This window comes from Orbilia oligospora (assembly GCF_000225545.1).
Source record: "Orbilia oligospora ATCC 24927 unplaced genomic scaffold scaffold00081, whole genome shotgun sequence".
Taxonomy (NCBI): Eukaryota; Fungi; Ascomycota; class Orbiliomycetes; order Orbiliales; family Orbiliaceae; genus Orbilia; species Orbilia oligospora.
The window spans coordinates 913,850-941,261 of NW_011645638.1; the positions used below are offsets into that span (position 1 = coordinate 913,850).

General features: G+C 44.7%; 9 protein-coding genes across 9 annotated transcripts; 4 read left to right on the top strand and 5 right to left on the bottom strand.

The window, feature by feature from the left end:
* Positions 1–294: 294 nt before the first annotated feature.
* On the top strand, positions 295–1,993 carry AOL_s00081g265 (uncharacterized protein; the record flags this gene model as incomplete). Its single annotated transcript, XM_011125082.1, has 3 exons — positions 295–501; positions 571–1,148; positions 1,216–1,993. The coding sequence occupies 3 exons, from the start codon at positions 295–297 to the stop codon at positions 1,991–1,993; spliced, it is 1,563 nt and encodes a 520-aa protein (XP_011123384.1).
* Positions 1,994–2,361: 368 nt separating this feature from the next.
* AOL_s00081g266 (uncharacterized protein) lies at positions 2,362–4,493 on the top strand (the record flags this gene model as incomplete). Its single annotated transcript, XM_011125083.1, has 5 exons — positions 2,362–2,739; positions 2,804–3,085; positions 3,195–3,366; positions 3,431–4,405; positions 4,474–4,493. The coding sequence occupies 5 exons, from the start codon at positions 2,362–2,364 to the stop codon at positions 4,491–4,493; spliced, it is 1,827 nt and encodes a 608-aa protein (XP_011123385.1).
* A 337-nt stretch (positions 4,494–4,830) lies between these two features.
* On the bottom strand, positions 4,831–7,415 carry AOL_s00081g267 (uncharacterized protein; the record flags this gene model as incomplete). The annotated part of the gene is made up of 2 exons (XM_011125084.1): positions 4,831–6,879; positions 6,936–7,415. 2 exons carry the CDS (start codon positions 7,413–7,415, stop codon positions 4,831–4,833), a joined length of 2,529 nt encoding a protein of 842 aa, XP_011123386.1.
* A 1,079-nt stretch (positions 7,416–8,494) lies between these two features.
* AOL_s00081g268 (uncharacterized protein) lies at positions 8,495–10,881 on the top strand (the record flags this gene model as incomplete). The annotated part of the gene is made up of 6 exons (XM_011125085.1): positions 8,495–8,537; positions 8,620–8,958; positions 9,027–9,833; positions 9,885–10,304; positions 10,357–10,514; positions 10,573–10,881. 6 exons carry the CDS (start codon positions 8,495–8,497, stop codon positions 10,879–10,881), a joined length of 2,076 nt encoding a protein of 691 aa, XP_011123387.1.
* A 1,609-nt stretch (positions 10,882–12,490) lies between these two features.
* On the bottom strand, positions 12,491–14,001 carry AOL_s00081g269 (uncharacterized protein; the record flags this gene model as incomplete). The annotated part of the gene is made up of 3 exons (XM_011125086.1): positions 12,491–13,485; positions 13,570–13,884; positions 13,971–14,001. The coding sequence occupies 3 exons, from the start codon at positions 13,999–14,001 to the stop codon at positions 12,491–12,493; spliced, it is 1,341 nt and encodes a 446-aa protein (XP_011123388.1).
* Positions 14,002–18,455: 4,454 nt separating this feature from the next.
* On the bottom strand, positions 18,456–21,357 carry AOL_s00081g270 (uncharacterized protein; the record flags this gene model as incomplete). Its single annotated transcript, XM_011125087.1, has 2 exons — positions 18,456–21,228; positions 21,281–21,357. The coding sequence occupies 2 exons, from the start codon at positions 21,355–21,357 to the stop codon at positions 18,456–18,458; spliced, it is 2,850 nt and encodes a 949-aa protein (XP_011123389.1).
* Positions 21,358–22,744: 1,387 nt separating this feature from the next.
* On the top strand, positions 22,745–24,388 carry AOL_s00081g271 (uncharacterized protein; the record flags this gene model as incomplete). The annotated part of the gene is made up of 3 exons (XM_011125088.1): positions 22,745–22,889; positions 22,963–24,149; positions 24,230–24,388. The coding sequence occupies 3 exons, from the start codon at positions 22,745–22,747 to the stop codon at positions 24,386–24,388; spliced, it is 1,491 nt and encodes a 496-aa protein (XP_011123390.1).
* A 534-nt stretch (positions 24,389–24,922) lies between these two features.
* AOL_s00081g272 (uncharacterized protein) lies at positions 24,923–25,835 on the bottom strand (the record flags this gene model as incomplete). The annotated part of the gene is made up of 3 exons (XM_011125089.1): positions 24,923–24,952; positions 25,026–25,421; positions 25,506–25,835. The coding sequence occupies 3 exons, from the start codon at positions 25,833–25,835 to the stop codon at positions 24,923–24,925; spliced, it is 756 nt and encodes a 251-aa protein (XP_011123391.1).
* A 624-nt stretch (positions 25,836–26,459) lies between these two features.
* Positions 26,460–27,107, bottom strand: AOL_s00081g273 (uncharacterized protein; the record flags this gene model as incomplete). The annotated part of the gene is made up of 1 exon (XM_011125090.1): positions 26,460–27,107. One exon carries the CDS (start codon positions 27,105–27,107, stop codon positions 26,460–26,462), a length of 648 nt encoding a protein of 215 aa, XP_011123392.1.
* Between the last annotated feature and the right edge of the window lie 305 nt (positions 27,108–27,412).

Sequence of the window (27,412 nt, forward strand, 5' to 3'; positions counted from 1 at the left end):
CAATGAGGGCAACACGATGCAATCGATAGAAGGCACTAGCAGATGCTATAAAGCCAATGTCCATCGATAGCATTGTATAAGTGCGTTTTTTGGTATATCTACTAGCGGTATATGCCGAAGCGTTTTAATACAAGACTATAGACTAATCATGTATATACCGAATTTACCTTTCCAATCTCTTTATCCTCAACAACCTCTCTAATTTTGTATTCTCCTTTCCTTACCTCCATCGACCTCCATCGACCACCTCCACTTCCACCTCCACCTCCACTCAATTCTTCAACCACCATCGCCATGGTTCAGACTCGCGGGAACAATACTCCTTCTGGAGGTCAAAAGTCGGGTGCTACCGCCGCCAAGAAAGTATCCGAAAAGCGTAAGAGCACCGGTGGGGACGTTGCTGCTGCCAAGAAGCTAGCGCAGGTGCCAGCTAGCACTACCGACATCGAGACAATTCTTTGGGTCCACCCAAAATTTAAGTCCTTCTTCCAATCATGTTTCGTAAGTTAATCTCTGATATTTAGATTTCCGGAAGGAATTCCTTCTAATGTACATGTATCTATTATGTAGAAGCAAGAAAACGGAAGTCTAAAGGCCCGTGCCTGCCTTCGATTCTTTGTTCGTGTTGGCCATTGGAAAACCCGTTGCTTGGATCTTCCAAGCGAGACGAACAATCGTCGAGCTGTCGCCAATTATTTGACGACTGGTTTGAATACGACACTCGTGACCTCAGCTTCAGTTCTCACCTGGATTAACAAAGAGAGGAGCACTGTTTGGACCGCTCTTACTGGTGCCCACCTTCGCCTTCTTGACCTCTGGTTGGAAACAGATGCTGGAAAAAGTTTCCAAGAACGAATGGACAGCAATATCGCTGGAGGTTTCAATCTTCAACGCCCTTACATCTTTCCGGGAAAGTTGAAGGAGTTTCTACAACAAAGTGGGCTTATTGCGGACGTCTACCGTAACATTCTCGACGTTGTCGTAGACAACCTTTTTGAGTCTACTGAGGGACGCCAGTGGGTATCGGCCTTTACCGACGCCACTGCAATCGTCCTCAGTGAATTGATAACTGAATGCTATGAGTTCTCCGAAGAGAACGGACTTCAAAAGCGCGAATCCCAGATCCCCGAGCAACTAGTTACCGCTTGGTATGCTACCTCATAGTTCCTACATTTTTACGACTAAAAATTCTAATTAAAATGGACATAATCATAGTATTCTGAAAGGCGATGCTAAGACCCAGGACGTCCCTTTCCCCACTCTCCTGATCGACACCAATTGGCCAACTATGAAGCGACATGTTGGTTCATTCGGGTATCTTGGTAAAGCCGCTGAGGCTGAAGAGGTTGAGACAATTGATGATGATGATAGCTTCGTCTCAGAGGTTTCTCACTCTTTAATTGAGCCAAAGTTCATCAAACCTCCCCCTAATTCCATTCCTGAAGAAAGATCCTCGTCTCTTGAGGAAATCGGGGCTTATTATCAAGAAATTTACGAAGCTGACATGCATAGTCTTCAAACTGTCAAGGCTGGTATCATCCAGCAGATCGAGGACTTAGAGGCGGAGGCGCAAAAGATTACCATGTTTGCAGCGGCTCGTAACCAGATGATGACAAGCATGTGTCAAGATTTGGGGGCAGTTCAAAAGGTTTCTGCGAAGTTCCGTGCCTTCAGAATGAAACTTGGACTTGCCAGTCGTAACGACATGATTTCTGCTGCCACGAAGCAGTTTTTTGGTGCTACTGCCAACGATGTGGCCAAGGAAATACTCGAATACGTGTCTGGCGATAGTCTCGACAAAGACTTGGGTATCGAGGAGAGCAGTGCCGTCAGCCGGTTCACTGTTTCAGCTTCAACCTTGCCAATTAGTCCTGGTAAAGATAATAGTGAACTGGGTGACAACTACCGGGAAACTGATCATGAAGACGGTATGGTTTTGGACGAGGAAGACAAGGATGACGAGTCGTCCCCCGGGTTTTCGGCTACCAACTAGCTTCATATGAATTGTCTTACTTTTTGTGTATATCTATCTATATCGAGCGGATTTGATAGAAACCAAATTAACCTGGTCGTTTTCAGAACAGCCTTTAGCCATCCTATCTGAAAACGAGCAGAAATAATAATTTAATTCTATATTAACTTTCGTATTATTCGTAAATAACGTGCTCGGTCACGTTCGCATCACGTTTATGTATAGCGCGAGGGTGTATAAATATTCAAGTTAATCTGCCTGCCTATCTAGCTCTTTTTGTTTTATACTCATACTTCACACACTACCCATTGTCACTATACTACATTCACGCTCCATCTTATTCGTACTTCAAACTTTACACCTCATTACCCTTACCATTACTGTCCATCATGACAAATCGACTTTCCTTTGAAACCGGCAGAGAGTCCGCTGAATTACGAATACGAATACAGAGGGCTGTAAAAGGCACATGGGGTTACGATGCGAAAGAATTCCAGGTTCGTTGGGCGACTAGGATTCTGAACGACCATGACGTGCTAGTAGTAGCCGGCACTGGTGGCGGTAAAACTGTCGGCTTTGAGATCCCGACAGTATGCTTTTCTATCGAGAGAAAGATAACTCTTGTTGTCTCGCCATTGCGTAGTTTGATACGGCAGCAGGTCAACGATCTCAAGGAGGTCAGCATGCCTGCAATCGGGCTTTACAAAGACTCGGATGATATGTATCCTGGTGTTTTCAAAGATATAGCACAGGGTAAATATTGGTTGGTACATATTCGTAACTCCGGAACAGTTACGAACGGATAACGAAAACCTGTGGAAATTATTGAAGGACGAGAAGTTCAGAGAGAAGATTGGGCTGGTGGTATTCGACGAATGTCATTATGCAGTTGACCATGTTGATGGTTATAGACCCGCATACAAGAATATTGGGGCTCTTCGGACATACTTGCCTGGGATACCGTTTACCGCTTGCACGGCTACTCTGGCACCAGGGAAAGAAAAGAAATTATTTGCACTATTGGGGATGAGAGAAAAAAGGCTTATGAAAATAAGGGAGTCGTCCAATCGCGAAAACCTGTTCTATGCAGGGGCTCCAATTCGAAAGGGAATGGTAAGTGGTAGTTGGAGTGTTGTCAGATTTGACAACCCGTGTTGTCGATGTTGTCAAATTGGACAACTTCCTGGAACTCCATTGTCTAATTTGATTGCCTATTCACTAGGAGGACTTTGCTTGGCTAGTTCCCAGCGACATTTCTACACCCGATGACATCGCGAAAATACCTTCAACAGTCGTATACTGCTTCGGAGTGGCCGAAGCCATGGGATTGGCCAGATATCTTCAATCCCGCCTTCCTGGAAGCCCTGAATTTACTTCCCGCGTCCGGGTAAATGGTCCCTTCGAAGATCATCGCTCTTTAGCAGAGAGAACGATAGGGATATACTTCAACAGCTCTAGGCCCAGAAATGCGTGAGCTACAAGAGGAGAACTTTCGCAAAGGGATATGCAGGATTTTGGTTGCGTCGGAAGCCTGGGGAGTTGGAGTAAACTATTCATGCGAAAGGATCATTATTAAAGGAATTTCTAATCTTGATGATGTGGACCAGATTGTCCAAAGGTTCGGAAGGGCCGGTCGATCCGTCGGGTCCAAAGGGTTATGTATTGTTTATCCTGAGCCTGCTCTTGTACCAGCGAATCCCACACAGGTTGCCGCTAGGGAAAGGCGGGCAGAATTGAACAGAAGGAGAGAGCTCTTGAGGAAACGGAATACTGACAAGGAGAATGTACCACCGTTGGATGCAGATGATTCCGATGCTAGCAATACTTCCCGAAAGACCATTGAAGTTAAAGTATATGAAGACGCTCAAGCGACGACAGGCAAACGAAAGCGGATCCGTCGTACTCAGACTGATCGTATTGCGCATCTCCCTAGCGGGGTATACGATTGTGTATTGGGTACGGCTAAGCGGAACGGGATAGAGGTTCCTTGCATTCGATATGCCTTGCTAGATGCAATGGGTGATCCAATGAGGCATACTGCTGCGCTTACTGCAGGGATTTCCTCCTTCTGTTGCTGCCGATGCAACCCGGATGCGGTGCACGAACACTTCGAAGGTGTACCGGAGGGTATTTTCTTCTATTCTAAGAAGGACCCCCCTCCTCATTTAAATAAGCGAACTATTAATCCCATAACATGGAAGCGGACGAAAACGGCGGCCTTGGAAGCTAGTATTGTCTCCGACTTGAAGAACTGGAGACTTCAAAAGGTCAAAGAATTGGACAGCATGTCTATTATCGAACAATATCTTCTGCCGGATGCATCTATTTTGGCCCTGGCCTCTCACATTATTGGCATTAAGGAATCTACTACCCCGAATGACTTATTGTCTATATCTAAATTCCATATGCCGAAAAGCCTCCTTCATGCGCACGGTATGTGAAGTTAATGCGTCCCAAATAAACACCTTGGTTAACCAAATTAATTTGTTTGGCATATATAGGTGCATCACTTCTTGCATAGTCACTGAGAAGTCTTGATGAACGCATGAGAATATTAAATCTTGTATTGGATACAAGAGGTTACGATACTGAGGCTACGAGTACCCAAATTTCCAGTATTCCGGATTTACCCCCAACCACGCACGACCAAACGAGATTGGAGACACCAGAAATACAAGCGACTCCAAGTGCGCCCAAAACGCCCGATAGCGCTACCGAAACCGACCCTCAAAAGAAACGAACCAGAGGCAAAGACAAAAAAACTAGAGTTCGACGGACGAAGGCACAGATCGAAGCAGACAGATTAAAAAACGCCGGCTTACCCCCTATAACAGAAACATAGAGCATTTACATACATACTAGTTGTATTCGCCATCAATTTCTAATCCATTCCCCTCATCATCTTCCAGCCATTCGTCCATCGGATCATCTACAGACCCGAAATATTTTTCCCTATCCTCCTCCGATAAAGTATTCTTCATGAGTATTTTCCATATTCTTTCCTGGCTGAGCTTCTTGAGGCCGATGTCCATAATATTCAAATTTTGCGGTCTTCCGCGCCCCCTAAAGGTTTTACAAAGTCCATCCAAAGAAGACGCTACACGGAAAACGTCTTGTGTCGCTGGATGCGACGTGTGTCCAGATCGACCTCCACTGCTTCCTGATACCGACTCCAACTCTTCTTTTATCCTAGAAAGACACACTACTAGCCTTGAAATAACAAACCGACGATGGTTTTCCGTCTTATCGGTCAGATTAATCCCGTATATATCCTTGAGCATTCGGACGATATACTCCGTAAACTCGTCTATGGCCATGAATTTTCCTGGCAAGCCGCTTGGATTTAGCAGCCAATTCTGTTTCAATATATCCAATAGCACACTCGAGTACTCTTTTGTAGTTGCGGCTTTGAAATCCATGAATTCGTACAAATAGTTGTTCATGCCCGAACCGGAAAAAAAAGGTATGAACAATTCGGCAAGGAGTAACAGCCTTCCAGTGTCGCCGGCCCTGATCACTCGAAAAAGATCCCTGACCATAATGCCGTGGAATATCAGCAGCAAGCCACTTTCCTGGGTATGGTCTCTTTGCGCATCGGGTAGGGATTCGAGCTCCCGGATGTGCTTCAGGTAAACCTGATCCGTCATTTTATCGACTAAGTTCTTCACAAACTGATATTTATCCGCGCATGTTTCAAGTAGGCCCCTGATATCAGTTGGATTATTTTTATCGCATGTAGCAGTTGCGAGAGCCAAGATATGACCATCTAACGCAAGAGATATAAACCTCTCCTGGTTATGTAGATCTTTGCGGAGATTTCCATGGCGGAGAGTTAGATTTGCAAACGCCAACGAGCTGGGGTTTGAATTTGCGGTATCGCACGTATCCCCACTCTCCTCAGTCGCAAGGCCATGGAGTCTTAGGTACGTACTTGTTACGTTAAGGCGCCAGTGGAAAGGCGCCGGCCATGGGAGATAATGGTCAAATCTTCGACCCCGGAAATCCCATTGCGACTGAATCTTGTTGGTTTGGACCCTTTGTAGTCCTAACTGGTCTGCAGAAATGGGGATTATACCATTCAAAAGGGCCCCAGGCTCAAATCCCATCTCCTTTTCCTGGATATGTTCGAGAAAGGCCCTTGTCCCTTTAACCTCTCCTTGGTTAAATGGCAACAGTGCGAAGTTTTTGATAGAAACGGGCTCATTCGAACATTGGAAGCAATATTTCTTCGAAATCCTGAAGTTTTCTTTCTGCTGTTTGGTGAAATTAAAAGGCCCAAGTCGATTGTCTAATGCGGAGTAGAGGTGATACCGGATCGCCTCCCGCAGGTACTCCCACGAAGCGTTGGACGGTACCATATCCTCGATTGTCAAAGCCAGCCTAGCTCCACGAGTGAGGAGAGTATCGGGTAAATATGACATTGCTGAATAATCTTGGGGTATATGCCGCAGTTTGAAAACGAATCCAGTACAACTGTGTTCCAAATATGATTTTAACACGGCAGATTGGTCACTGCCTCTTTTGGCAACTTGACTGTCTACATTGTCAACGCTTACTCCACAAGGCGCGGAGTTAGCAAGCAGCCTAAGTGAACCTTCCTCTGCTTTGGCAAGTTCCCCTAGCAATATAAGTCTTTGGCTAGCTGATGCAACCATACCCATCCTATGGAGGACATCCATCGCCTTTTTGGGCACCCGATATGCCCCCAAGTAGATTGTCATGGTTGACTGTAGGCCACTTATTTGAGGGTTCGACGTATATGCGAGGATGCTAAAAGCGACTGCAGCTGACATACGAGAAGCAGGAGGGGCATCTCCGCCACCGAAACCAGCCATATCCTTATCACTGAGCACTCTGGTTGTTCTTATAGTCAATGAAGAAAGGATTGACCAGAGAAATGGGGCCTTCTACAGTTAGTGATGCCTGTATACGTATACTGGAATCTTAGACCTGGTCTACTTACATGCTTCTCGAGTCCATTTGCGCACTCTTCAAAGCTAAATATATCGTGCGGTTCTACTGAAGGAGTCGGCTGACTTCTTCTGACAGGGGTACCTTTCATATAGGCAAAGGATGTGGCCTCCTCTTGTACATAATCAGTGCACCAGCGAGTTAGGAAATTCACAGGGCAATTTTCAGACTTTAAATTTCGGTTGAAGCACCGTTCGTCGTCAAGAGCCAAGTTCATTACTTTCACAAAGCCACCCCTCGTCAAGAAATTTGTCTGCGCGGTTGTAAAGCGGGAATTTTCAGTGGATCGCTCCGCCGGTGTTAGAAAGTCGACGAGGAAGGACCCAATTCCGGAATACCCGGCGGCCGCAATAGCATCAAGAACCTGTGTGACCCGACCTACTCGCAGCTTTTCTGCCTGCAACTGCTGTGTCGTTTTCCGTATCTGCGTCTTAGTCGGCCTCCCCCCTGAACACCTACTAGGATTATCCATTTTAGAGTTTTAAATCAGTAAGAGATAGGTAAGAAAGGATTGTTTTAGTAGATTCCGTGAGCTTTGGTATATGTACATGTGAGGTTTTGGTTATAATAATACAAGAATTTACAGGATACACTAATACTATTAGCCTTTGAGGCAGATTGTCGATTATTGTGTTGTCAAATTGGGTGCAGAGAGCAATAAAACCGAGCAGACAAAAGTTCTCATACAAAAAACTCAATTGTTGTGCAAGACGCTTCGCTACGCTCAGCAGTGTGCCGAAGCGTTTTAATACAAGACTAATTATACTAGAGGCCCAAATAGCTCTAGGTATGAGGTACTAGCTGCCTATTCCTTTGATATCAAGACTATCTTATGGTCGACGCCTAGATCTTCAGGCTAGAGACGCCCTAAGAGAATAGTAATAGGCTAAGGCTTTCTTATTCCTAACACTTATGACAATATTTAGTTAGCCTTCACACATTTTATCAACACAAGGTAATATACCTAGTAACTATCATTGCAGCATAGAAGTATCAATACTTCAATAGAATCGAGACTAGTACACGTACTAGTATTCTATTCTTGTATTAAAACGCTTCGGCAAGCTAGTACTCATACCGAACCCACCAAATATAGTGTTCGTCCTTGTAGGTGGCCAGTGGGCAGAGATGGATGATATTGGGGGAAATGTGTTGCTGTGTTGCTGTGTTGTCGTGTTGCATACCAAAACAGGACAAGCGTACGGTGCAGTATTTCGCGCAGGCCCTCCGTTGACCAGCCAATCATCTGCCGCGCGCCGAGTTGCAGGTCCTCAGCAACAGCCAACCAGCCTCCATCTCTGTGTCCGTTCCCCCTTCGATTCTTTTTCCCCGTCCCGACTTACTGCAACCTTATCGAATCACCATCTCGTCTTCATCTCACACATATCACCTGAGCATCACCGCTTCACCAACCTTCGTCTGACCATTTTGCCTACTCAAGGACGCGATCTTGAGAGTCTTCCTCGACTTCTCCTTCACCGTATCCGTTCTCCCTGATTCCACTCGTTCTCTCCGAACGGCCTGCGTAAGCGGTGCTAAGACGCCTGAGTGATGGCTGACCCAAACAACGTCGCCGCCCTCCTCGCTGCCCTTAGTGAGTGCTGCCTATAATCTCATCAAATATCTAAATTTTTTTACACTTTGTCACTAACGGATCCTCTTCCTACACTTTGTAGCAAACCAGCAGCAGCAACGTGGAGCTGGTGCCCAGACGCCTCAGACCCTTCTTGCGGGTCTACAACAGCAACAACAGCAACCATCCGCCCAACAAGCCCCGAATCCAAATGCCCTTGCCGCTCTGCAATCCCTTCTAGCCAATGTTCAGCAGCCAGGTGCCCCTGGAGGGGCCGCTGCTCCTCAGGGCAGTTTCCCTCTTCCTCAGCCGACCGGATCGGGTGCTCTAGACCTTTCGAACATTCGGCCCACAAACTCTGGGTCTGTATCACTCCAAGATGCAATCGCGAAGGCTAGAAACTTCGCGTCTGAACGGGGTATTCAGCCTGGTGCCTACCAACGTGCGTACTTGCCTGTCTTGTTATCACTATTCTTCCTGCTTACTAACTAACTAACTAACCTCTTTTAGAACCTGGTGGCCCTCGAGATTTCGACCGAGGAAGTGGTGGCGGCAATAACAGATCGTACAACCAGGACGCTAGGTCTCGTTCGAGATCTCCTGGCCGTGGCAGTAACTACGGTGGCAGTGTTGGTGGAGGAGGTGGGGGTAATGGCGGTCCTCGCGACGGCAACTTCAATCCTAACCCTTATAGGGATGAACGACGAGGCCGTAACCAGTACAACTCTCCTCGTCCTCGAGATCGGTCATTTAGCCCTCCTAATCGCAATCGTCGGAATTCTCCACGGGGATACCGAGAGCGCTCACCTCAAGGGGAGGGCAATATTACTGATCATATGATGATCGACGCGTCCCTAGTCGGTCTGATCATTGGTCGCCGCGGCGAAACCCTGAAAAGGGTAGAGGAAATGAGTGGTGCTAGGGTACAGTTTGTTGCTGACAGTAGAGGTGAACCAGAACGTGTTTGCAACATCACTGGTCCAAGAGCTGCAGTACAGTCTGCTCGGCAACAAATACAAACAATAATATCTGAAAACAGTGCAAGTAGCATTCGGGATGACCATCGGCGCAACACTTACCATGGGCATGGACACGGCCATGGCAAACACGGTGGTCATGGCGGCGGAGGAGGTGGAGGAGGAGGTGGCGGTGGTGGTGGTGGCGGCGGCGGCGGCGGCAGTCATGGTGGTAGTCATAGCGGCGGAGGAGGAGGAGGTGGTGGTGGTGGTGGCAGTGGAGGTGGTGGCGGACCTGGCAGCAGCGGCGGCGCCTCTGCGAGGCAGGACCCCGCACACCACCCCGTCTTAAAAGAGGGTGGTAAGTTAATCGATTCTCTAGTTTGCACTTCAGAATCTAATAATTTCATAGAGAACAGCATGCAGATCATGGTCCCTGACAAAACCGTTGGTCTTATCATTGGTCGCCGCGGAGAGACCATCCAAGATCTTCAAGACCGGTCAGGATGTCATATCAATATCGTCGGTGAAAGTAAATCAGTAAATGGATTTCGACCCGTGAATCTGATCGGGACAACTGAGGCGGCGATGCGTGCTAAGGCTTTGATTATGGAGATCGTTGAGTCTGACGTACGCCCTGGCCCTGGCGGCCCCGGACCCCAAGGAGGTGGAAGCAGCGGTGGAAGTGGAGGTGGTGGAGGAGGCGGCGGCGGCGGCGGCGGCGGCGGCGGCGGTCGCCAACAAGGAGGTGGGTATGGTAATCAAGGTGGAGATAAGAATGGTGAGACTATTCGTGTACCAATCGACGCCGTTGGCATGATAATAGGAAAAGGTCAGCGAATCCAGACTCCACTCATTCGGCTCAAGCTAACGTATTATCTCAGGCGGTGAAACGATCAAGGAAATGCAGAATACGACAGGCTGCCGTATCAATGTTCTGAGCCAACAGACCTCAGACGGTGAGCGTGAGATCTCATTATCTGGACCTCCAGATGCTATCGCACGTGCCAAAGCAGCCATCGACGAGAAAGTCGATACAGCTGTAAGCATTGATCATTACATTCAAATACAGGAGGAAAACTAATATAACTGGTCTATAGCGTCGCCAAGGCCAATTGAAAGGGTCTGATATGAATTCTTCTGGTGGTCAAGCCGCCCCTGCTGGCATTGACCCTCAAGCCTACCAGCAAGCGCTCAGCGCTTATGCTCAGGCGGCGGCAGCTGCCGGCGGTGGCGGTGGCGGACCACCACAACCCGGATCTACTGACCCTGCGAATGACCCCTACCAGGCTTACGGTGGGTACCAGGCATATGCTCAAACATATGCCCAAATGTACTATGCCGCTATCGCAGCCCAACAGCAGCAACAGAACCAGCAACCAGGTGGGCCCGGTGCCCCTGGTACATGACCTTCGCCCTTGTCGAGTCGTATGCCACAATGACCATACTCGCCATGATGAACATCGCATAATAAGAAGCGTGAATCGCCCCAAACTGAGAAACATTAATCGACAAACCTTGCATGCATGGATATTCGCTATTATGACGACGCCTTTGCCATTTCGTTCTATGACCTGGTGCCGGATGATTCTACGCATACTACTACCATTTTTGACAATGACCAGTGCATTCAGGACAAACTATTTACTGGTGACCACTTTTCTTCTTCTTTTGGACAGCTACTGGTTTGATAACACGAACCTGATTATGATCGACCACTAGCGCGAGAGCACGTTTATTCGTTTGTGGCTGAACAAACGACTGACCAACGATCTCGCTATCCCCTTTTACTTTTTTTTCATATACTCTTATCCTTTTTTTACGGTATTACGGCGTGATTTAAAGTGTGGATTTTGACGGCTTTCTTTCTTTTGCGTCCAATATTTGGTTTCCCTGACTTGGCGCTGAGTGTGGATTCGTATGCGAGGCCTTTCGTGATACGTCGCCCCTCTGAGCTAAATCCAGAGTGGTCAAGCATATATGGTGCTCTGGAATCATAACTGGGCGACTAGATCTTTCGAGTGCCGACATTGGGCGAGGGTCATACGGTGATATTTGGTGAAAAAAAGCATGAAAACGGTCAATTAACTGTGCCCCTCCTAACTAACCCATATAAACATAACATACATAACCCGAGATGCATGTCCGTCCTCACCGTTTCTCTATTGTTTATCATCACCATTGCATTGCATACTCACTCTAGTTGGTTTTTGTATTATTTTCCCGTATTACTATCTTCCCCTCCCTTCCCCCACCCCCGGTTTATATTCTTCTGTTTTGGGTTCTTTTGTTCGGGATCTTCTCCCTCTGCAGTAGTATACCTTTCGCTTGTAACTGTATTATAGTGTGACATTAAGTATTCGTAAAAGTATCTGGGCTTGATCGTAGTTTTTAAATTTTAGATATAGGTACAGGTATATCGCTATATATACATATACAAGAGTAGAAATTTTCACGGACTTTTATTCCAAATCTCAGAATACACAGTTTATCTACAAAAGTGCCCCGCGATAACTGTCATGATCAGTGGTGGTGGTGTAGTGGGGCCTGTAACTTTGTTTCGCCCCGCCATGCCCTCCGGCGGTATCGGTTAATTACTTCTAAACACAGCGTTAGATGTTCTTCTGGAGCAGAAGACGCTGTTTACTGAAGTCCGCACGGCACACCCATTTTCAGACCGGCCGCCCCGTTTGGCAGCACCTACTCGCTCACTTGAAACGTTAACCACCTCTAGCTCGATCTCAAAGTCATCGCCTCCTAGTCTTTATTTGTATATATTTTCAAAATACCATCTGCCTTATTATTATTATTTTAATAAATTGCTCTGTAAGTGTAGCATGTAGGAGGCTTCGGAGGCTCCAGAAATACGAGGAGGCAAGCCCAAATCATCAGGCACTACCAACACGAGGCCAGATACTAATACACATAATTTGAATGAAGGCTAGAGCGCATTTAAGACATTAACTAGACTAGACCTAGGTCTTAATGAATTATATTGCTATTGGGTTTGACGACAAGCTATGAATCGCGGTTATCTGGATCATTCATACGCTCTACAAATTCTGTGGGTGCTCGCCGAACAGGTAATTCCACAGGACCACGATCCGCGGGTAACTCCTTAGGATATACCTCACTTCCAACGAGCTCGAATCGGCCCTGAGGCGCAGCCATTTCATACCTCTGGTATCCTTCCAATTCTCCGATTGGAGGATCCGGAGGCTGCAACCTGGGGATATCCCGCTTCCTTTTCCAAAATATTAAGCATACAATTATCCCTAAAACAATAATCCCACCCACCGACCCCCCCACAATAGCTGCTACAGGTGATTTATTAGTTTCGGTCTTGTTATTATCGCTTGGAAGATATGGCTCCTCCATTTCGGGTGGAGTATCATCCTGCTCTCCTAGAGTAGCTACAATTCCATCTTTGTTGATTTTTACATAGCTATTCGTTGTAACTCTCTGCCTTGCCTTTGCCAAACTGGTTTGATTATTTTGATAATCCAACCACACATACGCGACTCTCAGGAACGGGATTCCCAAAAACAAGGTCGCCGAAGCCCTGCTGTAAAGTTTTGCAGGAGATTCCGAGCTACCCAGAAAAACTCTACACTGCGGCTCATTTGCTTCTTGAACTTTACCTATTAAGTCCTTCGCTGTAAGAGTTATGTTTATTCCATCAAATTCAAAGTTAAGTGAAAAATCCAAGTTTTCAGCGGCGTTGCAGTCGACATAAAAGTTTCCAGTCGAGCCTTCGTACGCATCCATAGCTTTTAAAAGAGAATCTCGATAAATTCTAGGGACTAGAATGTTTGGTTCTTCTAGTATAATGACCGTTTTCGGATTAGTGAGCGATAATGATGAGATGTTTCCGGTAGACAATGTAACTTTTCGAGTAGCAAGTCCTCCCACGCCATCCCTGGTTGGCCATGTATACGTTCTCATAGGATGGTCGTATTTTTGCGTATTCACAGCACCAAGGGTTATCTGACTCAGGTTTATATCTGAGCTCACTGTCAGTCTATATTAGGATACCAAGAAAATCAATATACATACGTACATACGTATGTATATATATGTACTTATGTATGACCTACCGTATGCATCATAGCTCAGACCTAACCCCATTACCTCAATCAACTCCTGCCTCCAGATAGCCGCTAAAAGCCCGAAGCGCGGGATTACACTGTCCTGCCCCAATACTATGGGGTCTAAAGACCGCACACCAAGTCCGAGCTCTGGGATGTCGGAATAGGTTTCCGCCGCTACAAACGTAAATTCTTCTATTTGGAGACTCCCTAACTCAAATCTACCAAGAGCGGGAACACCTGAAATATATGAATTTGATGAATATCCACGGACAGTTGCGTTGGAGATGGAAACCCCTGATGTATTTGGGAGAAATTGATTATCTGAGAAGAGTTCGATTATTTATAAGCCAATTATTCTTCTAACGCTTTAGCCATAGATATAGATATATATCGTGGTTGTGTCTTACAGATCCCATACTTATCAAGAAGATCGCACATATAGGTGCCCCGGAAACATGGTGTTCCGTCAAATATATATGTTGGTACCCAGCTTAGGTCATCTCCGATAAGACGAGCAGTAATATATTGCGGTGGGGTCCCTATATGTTTGGTGTTTTGGTTAATTACGTTAACCGTTTTATTTCATTTCACTTTGTCTGTATTGAATAGTTAAAAGTCGTGGCATCGACTCTATATTGATTAAGAGTCCAAGGGCCGAACTCTTTAAAAGGAAAAAAAATAAAAGAAGAAGAAAAAAAATAAGAAGCTTACCTAGTGATATATTCACCAGGAAGCCATACGACCAGCTGAGACCAATCGTATCGTACCGCTATCAGGAGAGAATAAGTGCCTCTGTCAGAATTTAAACTTAAGCGTTGTCTCGTAAAATACACCTATGTATATAGATACTACGAGAGTATGTATATAGGTCGGAGCGACCGCCCGATAAATCAAGACTACCAACCTGAAGCTTGAGATTGTTCAAAATAACAATACCTTCTTGTGTGTTATCTTGTCGTATGGAAATAATGTTTTCTGCAGCTGTTATTAAGGCTAGCAAGTGTGTTATTAGTATAAGAAGTCGTATCCCCCATCCAGCATCAGTTATTGCATTCCCGCAGAGTTTTGGTGTCATGACAGCTTTGCGTAGGAAATTCCGTAAACATGGAACGAGATATCAGAGTTGTCTGTTGTAAGGAATTAGGTTAAAGTAAACACTGAGAAAGTACCTTCTACGGTATCGCCTATAAATCCTTTGTAGAAACGTAACATAACCGGCAAAATTCAAAAGTTCCAAACTTTAAGATCCCAGAAGTGAAGGCCGGGTCTGGTTTATGAGACAAATCCCAGACGCCGAAATGCGGACGAGGCGGGTGATCGTAAGCACGGTGACAAATTCGGACTACTCTCGGCTGTATCGAAAATTTATATAACCAGTTAGAACACTAGCTGATGCTGCGCACCAGCGGCACAGCACAGAAGGGCTAGGTTGCTCAGTACCAAGACCGCAGAATCTCTAACAGCAAACAACAGGGGAGGGTATGAAATGACGGCTCGATTCTTGGCATATATTCGGCATCAACAGCAAGACGAAACGGTCACGCAATGCTCCCCGCTATTACAGGCCAGGGCGGGCTGAGAGGAGATGAGACCTTTCGTCTTCGGCCTGCATGGAGCGCTCACAGCGAGACCTGCTACGAAAAGCTTTCGAAAACTTCTGGAAACCAGCTGATAGGTGTTTGGATGTTTTGTAGCAAGCTAGCATGCATTTAGTCACCAACTGGAATTCGAGCAGGTTGTTCAAAAGTAGTTTCTTAAGATCTTGTGACCTAAATATCGTGCTATACCTGCCTTTCTGGTCTACTTTTAAAGGTTCACGAAAAGGTCTAAATATTTCCCGAAGGCGTGGTTTGCATAACTTTTTAGTGGAACAAGCAATCTGTAAGAGCCTTTGCTCTTGGTAAACTTGTAGGGAACCATCTCTGTTGATGCTCTATTTCAATCAACCAACGAAGTCTGACAGCATTGCCTGAAATCAACCCCATCCAAAAAAAAGAAAGAAAAAAACCATCACGTATCGCATATAAAGGAAATCGCAAGTAGGGACCGTTGCTTTATGGGTGTTTTCCCACCCTGATTTTAAATCTATTGGCTTTCGATATTCGAAAAGTTGGTCTTCTGTAAGAAATCGTATATAGACTGGTTCAAGATATCAAGTTAATGCACAAATTTCATGGGGCAGGGTGAGGCACTTGTGTATACGGATTGATACTTAAATTGTAGCTTGATTTCTAAAATACACGGCAGCGAATACATGCGTTTAAAGAAAAAAAGACAAGGAAATAGACAAAATGAACTAGACAGGATATAATTCTTTGCAGCTAGCCTGCCTGTATGGCCCAGTACCCTATATAGGATGCGTGCCTACACAGACCCTAATGCGCACAATACTAATAACGCTTTGAATCATTGTTCACGGATCGCAGGGCTTGATTCTGGATGCCACCTTATTCTGGGGCTGGGGCTGGGGGGCTTTTTATGTTGTGCCTGTGGCTTTTCTTCCAACCATAGCAATGCTGTATGTTCCCGTCTGCCACCCTGATTGGCGCCGCCAGCCGACTCTATTTCCGCCTTGAGTAGATTATGCCGCTGTAGCTTTGTTACAATGCAAAGGGGTTCGAAATGGGTGTCATGTTGATGTTCTTTTGCGTTGTTGTTGCATTTGCATCTGGATAGTGCTTGACTCGTGTTAGCCGCACACTTTGTGTAGCGTCAATAAATACAAAATAGACCCTAATAGCGTATATGTTTCCCGAAATACCAAAATTGAGATGGTCATTAAAGGGCTATGGACTATGTGCACTTCGTCGAAGTAACTCGGATATTTGTTTTAATACCGAAAGACAGGTGACAATGTTATAGCAAGCATCTTCAGGTACTTCCAACATGACTCTCGGAAGTTAGTGCTCTGGAGAAATTTCCAAGCATGAATACTTCGAAACACAGTGCTGGAGATCGTTCCAGAGCAGGAGCTTGTTCACAGATGTATCTCGCTTCATTTTGGGAATCCCCAAACCCCAACCCCGGGATGCACTGGCTCTATCACGCGAAAACCCACAACACATCAGCGTCCCACGTTTTTCTTCCCAGGAACACGTGGGGGCACACGAAGTAGCTTACCATAAGATAATACCATCCTAGATCTAGACCCACAAACATAAACCTCTACCATGGGCCCATTGTCAAGATCTAATTTTTTTCAAATATTTTGGATGGTGGGTAGATTATTTTTTTCCTGATTGGGGTAGGGGACTTTAGTTTAGGATTGTGATAGAAGTGGTTGATAAAATAATGGAGGGGATAAAAATTAAGTTAATAATCACGATAACTTTTTTCTTACTAGATATAGGAATCAGCTTTGTAAATTTTAAAAGTAGGAAGTTCCTTTTGATCAAAAGTTCATTAGTCGGTTCTAGGGTGTCACCGTAGAGGGTTGCGGCTATGGTACAAAGGCTAATCCTTATCAAAATTGCTAATACGCAGTTGCTACGGACCTTACGAAGTTTAAGTCTATAAATGCATTGATCCTGTACCATCGAGTGTCGAGGATTAGCGCGGTAAAAAATAGCTATCCTTGCTACTGTGTCTTAATAATCTAAGTTTACGGGCTACGAAAAATACATATTCAGCATGAATTATTCAAAATCGAACTTAAATCGCAAGTACAAAAGGAAGTGGATTTGTATCAAACGTCATTGTAAACTTTTGTTCCACACCGCTTGGAATTAATACACAACGAGTAGTACGCAGCTACTTCACTAATAGTATACCAATTAGTAACGGACTCTTTATAATAAAATTGTACTCCACTTTATTGCATTGCACTGCATTCCCTGCACTATCTGTATTCCACAACATAAGGCCATCTTCCACATCTATTCGCCAACGCTGATAAATGGTTGCCGGCATAGACCGGGGCTATTTGGGGCTCCTGCAATAGGGACGATCAATAAATCAAACTGCATCTGTCGTATTCTTTACCCATAGACTATCTCACCTTGGCTAGGAATCGAGCTCATGAGTATGGTATGACTTAAGCAGCCTAATAACCGCCGCATCACTTGCAAGGGACAGCAGTATCCGTCTGTCCCCATCTGTCAAGTCTGGCTGGGTACCATTTTCAAGGAGCAGTTTCACAATTGCATAATCCCCCTTTTCTACTGCTCGTGACAATGACGTCTATCAAATTCTTTTAATTAGAAGTCTTTTATCGGACTCAGAAAGAAACTTACTCTCTGTAATAGTAAAGGGCAATAAAGTTAGTATCAAATTGAACACAGATCTATTTAGATATATGCGGATTTCCTTACGTGCTGCAACGGTCAAGAACGACAGTATTAGCTATTAGCCTGCTAATGATTTATTTGAGTACTCTTAAATCCACTTACCATCTACATAGTCAGGAACAGTAGTGTTAGCTGCTTTTTAACTAATGACTGATATAGATATCCTTCAATCCACTTACGTACTGCAATAATCGAAAATGACAGTATCAGCCATTAGCCAGCTAACGACCTACGTAGATATTTTGGATTCACTTACTTTCTGCAACAGCAAATAACGGCGGTGTCAGCTAAATTTTAGCCAACGACTTGTGTAGATACATTGGATTCACTTACAAACTATAATAGTTAAAATGATAGGGTCATCATTAATCAATTAACTTTGTATAAGATATCCATATATTCACTTACATTCTGCAATAGCCAAGAACGTTAACAACAACATCAGCCAATAGCCAGCTAACCCCCTATGTAGATACCTTAGATTCACTTACATTCTGCAATAGTCAAGAACAACAGTGTCAACTACTTTTCAACTAACGACCTATGTAGAAGTCTTGGATTCACTTACTTTCTGCAGTAGTGAAGAACGAAAGTGTCAGCTACTTTTTAACCAACAGCCGATGTAGGTATCTTGGATTCACCTACAACAGAATACTTGTTATCTGTTTTCGCCCCTCCATCAAGCAAGGCCTGGACAATGGTCAAGTTCCCTCTCTCTACGGCGTGTGATAACGGTGTCCATCCGTTCCAATCTTTTGAGTTAAGATCGACTTTGCCTGTCGCAAGGAGTACTATAACAACAGCTTCATGACCATTCTCTGCCGCTTGTGACAATGGTGTCTTTTTCTGACGACTTTTTGAATCAGGGTCGACTTTGCCCGTTTTCAGTAGTAGTTTAACGATAGCCTCGCGGCCATTTTTTGCTGCCTCGGATAGCGGCGTCAGTTCATTACTGTTTTTGGAGTCAGGATCGACTTTGCCTATCTCAAGTAGCAGTAGAACAATAGCTTTGTGGCCATTTTCTACTGCATATGATAGCGGCGTCCGTCCGGACCGGTCTTTATAGTCAGAATCAACTTTGCCTGTCTCAAGTAGTAGTAAAACAGTAGCCTCGTGGCCATTTTTTGCTGCGTATGATAGCGGCGTTCGTTCGTTCAAGTCTTTTGAATCAGGATCGACGTTACCTGTTTCAAGCAGTAATCTAATGACGGTTTCGTGGCCGTTTTTTGCTGCAATTGATAGTGGTGTCTGCTTCCTTCTATCTTTTAAGTCAGGATCGACTATGCCTGTTTTAAGCATTAGTTTAAGAACGGCCTCTTGGCCCTTTGATGCAGCAGACCAAAGTAGTGACGCAATTTCACCGTCCCCTACGTCTGTCCCGGTGTCTTCCTTGGAAACTAGCCTCGCTATATCATGGCGTCCACTGCAGATGGCATAAACCCGGGGCGTCCCCCCAACGTTATCTTCCAAATCAATGCGGGCTCCTGCTTTGAGGAGTAAATTAACAACTGCTACATGCCCACCCCAAACAGCATGCACCAGAGGTGTTCGGCGATCTTTATCTATAGAGTCGACTTGAGCTCCCTTTCTAAATGGTATTGAGATTGCCCTCGAGTTCCAGCGACCACCAATACCTCCCACTAATAATTCAACAATATCATCAAACCCATTTCCTGCGGCCCAAGATACTGCTGACCGTCTATATACGTCATCTTTAGAATCTAGGTCAATGCTATTGCTGATATCCATCTCGAGCAAACGTATTACTCCTGCTGTAAGTCCAAAATAGGATGCGATCATAATGTTGGTGAAATTCTTCGGGAAGTCTGTATTTGTGCTCGTCCAATAGATTCTGAACCAAGTTAAGCAACGCTTTGAATTTGCATCGCATAAATTCAAAATATATTGTATCTCTGTTTCATCAAGCTCAACCTGCAGCTGGGATTCGTGGAGATGAGTTGTCCAGTTTTTAGAGGAGTAATCAAGAAAAACGTAGTTCCCGATATATTCAGGCAGCATCGAATCTTCAAGAGGAGGATCTTCGAATTCTTCAAAGAGTAGGTACTGGGTACAGATCTTGGCGAGTACTCTGTGAGAATCTTGCAGTTGGAGCGAGTATTTCCATTTAAGATCGCCCTTGGTGGAATTCGATATGTTATTCTGAACAAAAAACTCCTTTGCAGTTTGGTGAAGCAAATATATCCTCGAATCTTTAATTGTTATCAGGAATCCACAGAGCTCTCTTATATATTCGCGAAATTGTTCCTCCGATTCAAGGTTAAGATCGCTATAAGACTGACGCATATGATTATCTCCAAGAGCTAACACTAAGCTCATCTCCTTTAGAGATAAAGGTCGTGCCACTGCAATTACGATTTGTAGCAGTTCTTTAGCCTTTTCAACATCGCGACTCTTAAATAGAATCCTCTCGTATGCCTCATCAATTGTTTTCGAGACCTGAGTAATAGCGTTGAGTATTCCAATTTTGTCGATATAAATGTCGCTCTCGATTAAGTCTAGTGTGAGATAGACCCATAAATACGTTCTGTTAGGAATTTCCATAAGCTTTTGTAATAATAATTTTTGATCTTTGATTTTAAGTTGCCGTCGTGCTCCGATATCCTGCACTCTTGCTTTGATAAAAATATCAATCTCTCGAGAAATCATATCCATCTCAACCTCACTTTCTCCAGCCAGATGAATGATCGACTCTGGACTCCCCAGAAAATCCCTTCGAATCTCCCGGTAAGGTCGACTAGTTAAAAGAAATTTCAAATTGAGGTCACTACTAGTACCATATAGTTTGCGTAACGCCTTGATGAGCTGAGACCTTCCGTAATTTTCGCATTCATCGATTGCATCAAGAATACAGACAATTTCGCCTGCGTTTTTATCCTTCGCAACACTAAGAAGAGTCCCCCAAAGTTCGGTAAATGAATTGGTGAAACCTTCACCACTAACCTCGAACTTTTTGAAGATCGTTTCGGAGAGTAAAGCACTTTTTTGCTTAAACAGTTGATGCAGAATACAGCAAAGTGCATTCATAATACTCTTTTGCTCCTCAAAGTCTTCTTTGAAGAAGAAGTAGCATATCGTTCTATCTTCGGTAGTCGTAAGGACGGAATCAATCAGATATTTTGCAAGAACCGACTTCCCGCACCCAGGATCCGCGGATACCCAAAGCATCTTTGACGACTTGTTCTCTTGCCATTCTCGAAAGCGCTTATGAGTTGTAAACCACTCACATGTCCCAGGGATTCGATCTATATTTCGCTCTTTGTGATCTTGATATGATGTCTTGTAGAGCTCCCGTAGAATCTCTCTTTTCCTTGCATCCAGCCTCCCCGACAGATAATGGTCGTTGGTAGTGTTTATATGCCTAGTCAAGAGTTTAGTAGGTATTGATATGCGGCTGATGCGAACGAACTTACCCATAGTTGATTATAGTTCCCTGGAGTCCTATATGGCACTCTGTATTGTTGAATACGTTCTCCTCGGTGTAATCCATTTTTGCTGCTGGCTACCACTCACACCTTCTATTATTCTTTAGTGGCCTGAATAGATCGTAGCATGTTATGTGCCAAAAGCGATAATAGGAGGAACCCTGCGATAAGAGTTTGAAAAGCCAGGACTACAAAGCCGCGTAAAAGGCCCGAGTTAGGAGAATTGTGCGGTAGAGGTTCCGATAAGGTATAACAAACCAAAGATTGTTGTTTTCTCTTCTTCCAAAGGGTTTGTCATTCTCTACCCCGCTTTTTGGGGTTTGGGCATTGAAGTACCCCCTAGGTAAGAGTGGGCAGTATAGTTATAGTACTAAGCACAACTTGCATTAAACATAGCAGGCATTTATCAAAGATAAGACAAACAAATGAGTCTCGACGTACAAGGCTCAGCGGTTGAACGTAGCCAATGAAATGGTGTTTTCGTGCCGCCAGAATTCTTAAAGGTACTACGCATTTTCTAGAGGACAAACCAATCAAACAGATTTATAAAAAGCTCAAGGTGGAAAAATGAGGCCCCAAAGAAAAAGTTTATGAATATCTCACTTCGAGATTTGTCGCCAAATTTAAACCTATAAGGAATCGTATATGACTAGCTTAGGTTATCAAAACAATACACAAACATCACTAGGAAAGAATAGAGACCAGTATAACTACAGATTGATGCTTAAATTGTTGCTTAGTTTTCTAAATATACGATGGCGGATACGAACGGTTTAAATAGACAAAGGAGTCAGACGATAAACTTCAAAGGACCTTATGTCCATGTAGGCATTTGCTCGGCAAGGGGGATAAGACTGCAAAGGACCTTACGTCTGTATAAGCATTTGTACTGCATTGGAGATAAAACAGGGAAAGGTCTTAATTAAGCTGTCTAGCCCCTGACTAATTATAAAACTACGAATAATTGTCCACGAGTTTTGATTCTGGATACCTATTCTGATTCTGGGCTGACCTTTTTGTGTTGTGTCTGTGGTTCTTCTTCCAATTACAGTAGCGTCTCCACGGGCCGACTCCATTTCTACCTTCAATTCACTAGTGGCAACTTTATTCTAAAACATCGACGGATTAATAATCCTCAAAACAATTTCTATCCACCAAGTTGTCCAGTCTCGTAACCACAGTTTGGTTACGAGACTCCAAGTTGTCAATGCACCTGTGCCTCAAGGTACTTTCAACACATTTATCAGAAAAACAACGGCCTTGCTACTTGACTCCTATATTTTGCCCTTGAGTTTTTCCATAAACGTATGGCTCCCGAAGAATTTCCAGGCAAGAGTACTTAAGTACTGAGGTGACTACCTAACTTCAAAAAAGAACTTCACGAAGTAGATAATCCCGACAATTAAAAAAACATCAATTGAACGTCGCCTCAAAAGCCAACCTCCGATCGTGATGCAGGCATCGCGCGTTTTCACTCCTCTCAGCCGTCGGCTTATTGCCCGGCAGGCCTTTTCAATACCATCACTGCGGTTAGCATGTATCTACACCCCGCGCAGCTTCCACAGCAGTCCCACCTCTAGATCTTCTTCTTCACAACGTACGTGAGTATCTTTCTCCACCATCAAGTATCCCATCCGTATGCTAAACATATATCCATGAGAACCCAACAGCCCTCCCAGATCTTCCAAACACAATCACCCTCGCCAACATAACCCATAACACCGACTCACACACCAACATCCCTCCGACGCTATTACCCTATCTAACCCGTAACCTCCATCTAACACCCCACCATCCAATCTCCAATACCCGTCAAATAATCGAATCCCTCTTCCCCGCATCCGCGTTCGCAAGATATAATACCCTCTCACCGGTCGTCACCGTTGCTCAAAACTTCGATTGTCTGGGGTTCCCACAAGATCACGTTGGAAGGAGTAAATCGGATACATACTATGTCAACAAACATACTGTGTTACGAACACATACATCGGCACACCAGGCCGAGAAGTTTAGAACGTTGGAGAAGGAAGGGGTTGATGGGTATTTAATCTCTGCGGATGTTTATAGAAGAGATGCGATTGATAAATCGCATTATCCGGTTTTTCATCAGATGGAAGGTGCTAGGTTATTTGACAGAAAAGGGAAGAGTAGTAAGGAATTGGTGGATGAGATATTGAGGGATTTGGAGGGGACGGAAGAACCTAATGTTGACGTTGTGGAGAGTTGTAGGTTATTCGAGGAAGATGGGAATCCGGTACAAACGGCCAAGGGACATTCGGTTGAAGAAGCGGAGGCCGTAGGAAGGCATTTACAACGACAATTGGAGTTGGTGGTGTCTAAAGTGTTTAGTGAAGCTGCATTGGCGGTTGGGGATGTTAAGGCTGCAAAGGAGAAAGTGAAGGTTAGATGGGTTTCTGCTTATTTCCCGTTTACGTCGCCATCGTACGAATTGGAGGTTTTGTGGAATAATGAGTGGTTGGAGGTACTCGGGTGTGGGGTTATTAGGCAGGATTTGTTGGATTATGCGGGGAAGAAAGGGAGTATTGGGTGGGCTTTTGGATTGGGGATCGAGAGGATTGCGATGTTGATGTATGGTATTCCGGATATTAGGTTGTTTTGGAGTGCGGATGAGAGGTTTAAGGGACAGTTTAGAGAAGGCCTGGTTAAAAGGTTTGAACCTTTTAGCAAGTATCCGCAGTGTTTTAAGGATGTGGCGTTTTGGGTGGGTGAGGAGAGGGGGGCTGCGGCTGCAGGGGGTGCTGGTGGGGTTGAAGGGAAGGGCGTGGAGTTTCATGAGAATGATTTCATGGAGTTGGTTAGAGGTGTGGGAGGGGATTTGGTGGAGGATGTTAAGTTGGTATGTCGCCTCCTTTTATATTCTATTCCGTTCCTTGGTGATCCCGAGAGGGTGTGACAGTAATGCTTACTGTGATATAGATTGATGAGTTTACGCATCCAAAGACGGGGAGGAAGTCGATGTGCTACCGCATAAACTACCGATCCCTCGAACGAACGCTCACGAATGAAGAAGTTGACGACTTACAAGCTAAAGTTCGGTCTCAGCTTGGAGAAAAGATGGGAGTTCAACTACGATAGAAAGCAGGGGGTTCAGAATCTCCAATAACGATCAAAGGAGAAAAGCTACTCCTCGGGGTTTTTTTTTCTTTGGCAGTATTCTATGGTACATGTGAGGTTGAGTGAAAGACTACAACCTTGAGAGAAAAAACTGGACTTTTGGGGGTTTAGAAACGCCATTTAGGAAGCTTTGTGGCTGCAGAGGGGAGGAGGGTTGATGGAGGGAGGGGGTCAGAGTAACTTGTCTGCGCCCCTCTCCTGTGGGATATGTCTTTGTTCTTCTTCTTCATACTCTGAAGAAGGTATTTGGTTAGTCAGATAGGGAATATGTAAATAAATATGTACAGTATAAAAAACAATAAAAGTAGTATATACGGAATATGGTCTATTCCAGGCAGCAGTTGCTTATGCTATGTGGTGCGAGGATCCGTCTACTCATAGCCGTGGTAAAGGGTATTTAGTCTAAAACAACTTGTTTCAGAGAGGCAAGAGTTGGGAAGTAGTCAACGTTTTCATTCGAGAGACTTTTCCGGTGGTGATGTGGGAAGGCAATATTTAGGCCCTAACGACACCGACTTGTGCTGCCTATAAAAAGGTAAACATGTTAACATCTACTCGGAACAATAATGATGGACGATAAAATGGGAAAGCAACATACCCTCAAGACTCTCCCGTTCAACGAGAATCCCTTGCTCTGGACGTGGAAAACGGTACCAGGTTCCTTTCCTTCCATGGGCGCCTCGAAAGTCGCCTCATGCATATTAGGATTGAACTTCTCACCGATAGGATCGAATCTCTCCAATCCATGTCTCTTAAGAGTGCCCATCAAGACGGTTTCCACCATCTTCAAGCCGTCGTGAAGGTTCTTATAGTCTGCAGCTGGATCGGCAGAAGTATTCCCAGGTTGGGCAATCAATGCTCGGTCGAGGTTATCGATCGATTCGAGTAAATCCTTGGCAAACTTTTGGATGGCAAAGTCTTTTGCAGATTTGACTTCACGGGCGGTACGGTCTTGAAGATTCCGGAAGTCGGCGACGGATCGGAGGTATTTGTCCTATTGGATTAAATGACAATTGTTAGATTTCATGGTATCGATAAGAAGTATTGTAGAAACGGGAGTGTGCATATGTATATATACCTTCAAATCAGCAACTTCCTTAGCCTTAGCTTCCAACTCTTTAGCATGAGCGGCAGCAGCAGCAGCGGCATCTCCATTTCCAGCCGATGTTTCGGCCTTTGCACCCTCAGCAGTAGCAGTAGCCGATTTCTCGGCAGCAGAAGCTTCAGTCGACGACCATCGTGACAGAACAGTGGCGTTTCGCCATTGTAACGGAGCCGCCTGTGATCTTTGTAATAATTTCGAAGGTTGAACGGATAACGACAAGGAAGGAGTACGAGTCGCTGTCGATGTTGTTAATGAAGAGAACGGACGTATCCGGGCCGGAGTGAGAAGTGTTCGGCGGAGCATGGTGGCGGTATGTTTTTTTTGGAGAGGAGGTGGTGGAGGGGTTTAGTGGAAGGAAAGAAGGAAGGGTTGGTCCTCGAAGAGAATGACTACAGTCAAGTAGTCCCTTGAGTATCCAGACACAAACACAAATGAATGGTGATGCTGGTGATAGTTGATGATGATTGCTAGTTGGATAACTATTGATCCGGGTGGATGGGAGTGGGATGGTGGATGGATGTTAGTCGTGTGGGATCCGAGGAAACGATGTCTTTCGCCTTTTTCCTTCTTTTTTTTTTTTTTTTTTTCTCTTTCCAAGCAAAAAATTCGGCTATGAGCTCTCTCCTTCTGAGGAATTTGTTAGCTCCTCGGAGACATCGCCGGCGCTTGGCGCGTTTACCGGCCTCTGCGCTAGCAGATTCCAACAGGAGCAACGCAGTATTACTCATCGATCTATCCTTTGTAGTTTAACCGGCAATCTTTTTAAGTACATACATATATTTAACGACTACTTTACTATATAAGGTTTTTAGACTTAAATGTATGCAGTATTACGCTCCACAAGTTATATATTGGTATCGATGTTGATAAATCTGACACTGACTTATAATGAGATATATAATTAACTACTGAGATAGAGCTAGAGACTCACTCGAGCTCCACTACATCATGCCGACCTAGGCCATACGCATCGCCAAACTCCGCCATATCTACGGTAAATGAAACACCGTAGTACTCACGCAATAAACAGTGGTAGCGCTTTTCATCAATACCCATAGTCTCGCATGTCTCGATCGTAAGACGGAGAATAGGCTGTGAAAAGCGAACGAGCCCCCTCTCGGTCATATACCGCGTTACCAATGCTATACTTCTGAGATACCATATATCCTGTACCCCATAGTGCTGCTTTCGAAAATCCAGGCGTGTTTTTTCCTTCTCAATCGCGAGTTTGGGGTCACCCATCATAAATAGAACATAGCCCAATTTGGAAACACATTCGAAGCTAATATCTACATCCATCCCACTCTTTCTCTGGATTTGTAGGTTCGCCGCATAGGCTGCCTCGAGACATGATTTTGCTTCGGATAGAAAGCGGAATTGTAAAGCCGTGATACCCATGCTGTACCAAGTAGATGCTCGTCTACGCCATTCCCCCGAGGTACTAGGGTTTTCTAACCTTGTCAATTTTTCTTTCACAAAATTATTGATCTTAATACCTTTTATCGGGTTCCGGTTGAGAAAGTATGCTTTGCTTAGGTCAAGGAGAATCTGATAGCCGCGGAGAGTATTGCTCATTGAAGGAAATCCCTTGCTTCTGCACATAATTATGCGATACATCAGTTCTGTTACCGGCACTAGGTATTTTAAATTTTTGTAATTTCTTTCCTGAAGTCCAGCGTATATTGAACGGTGGGTGCATTGTAGGGTGGTGATGATGTCATAGTGTGTTCCCATACCTTTGTTTCGCAAAACTTGAAGGATTTTGTGAAGCATGTGAAGGGGAAAATGTATCGCCATGCGCAATGCATGTATTGCTACAAAAGCCACGATTGACGCGATTGAAAAAAAGTGACACGGTCCGAATCGATTGGAGAGTGTGA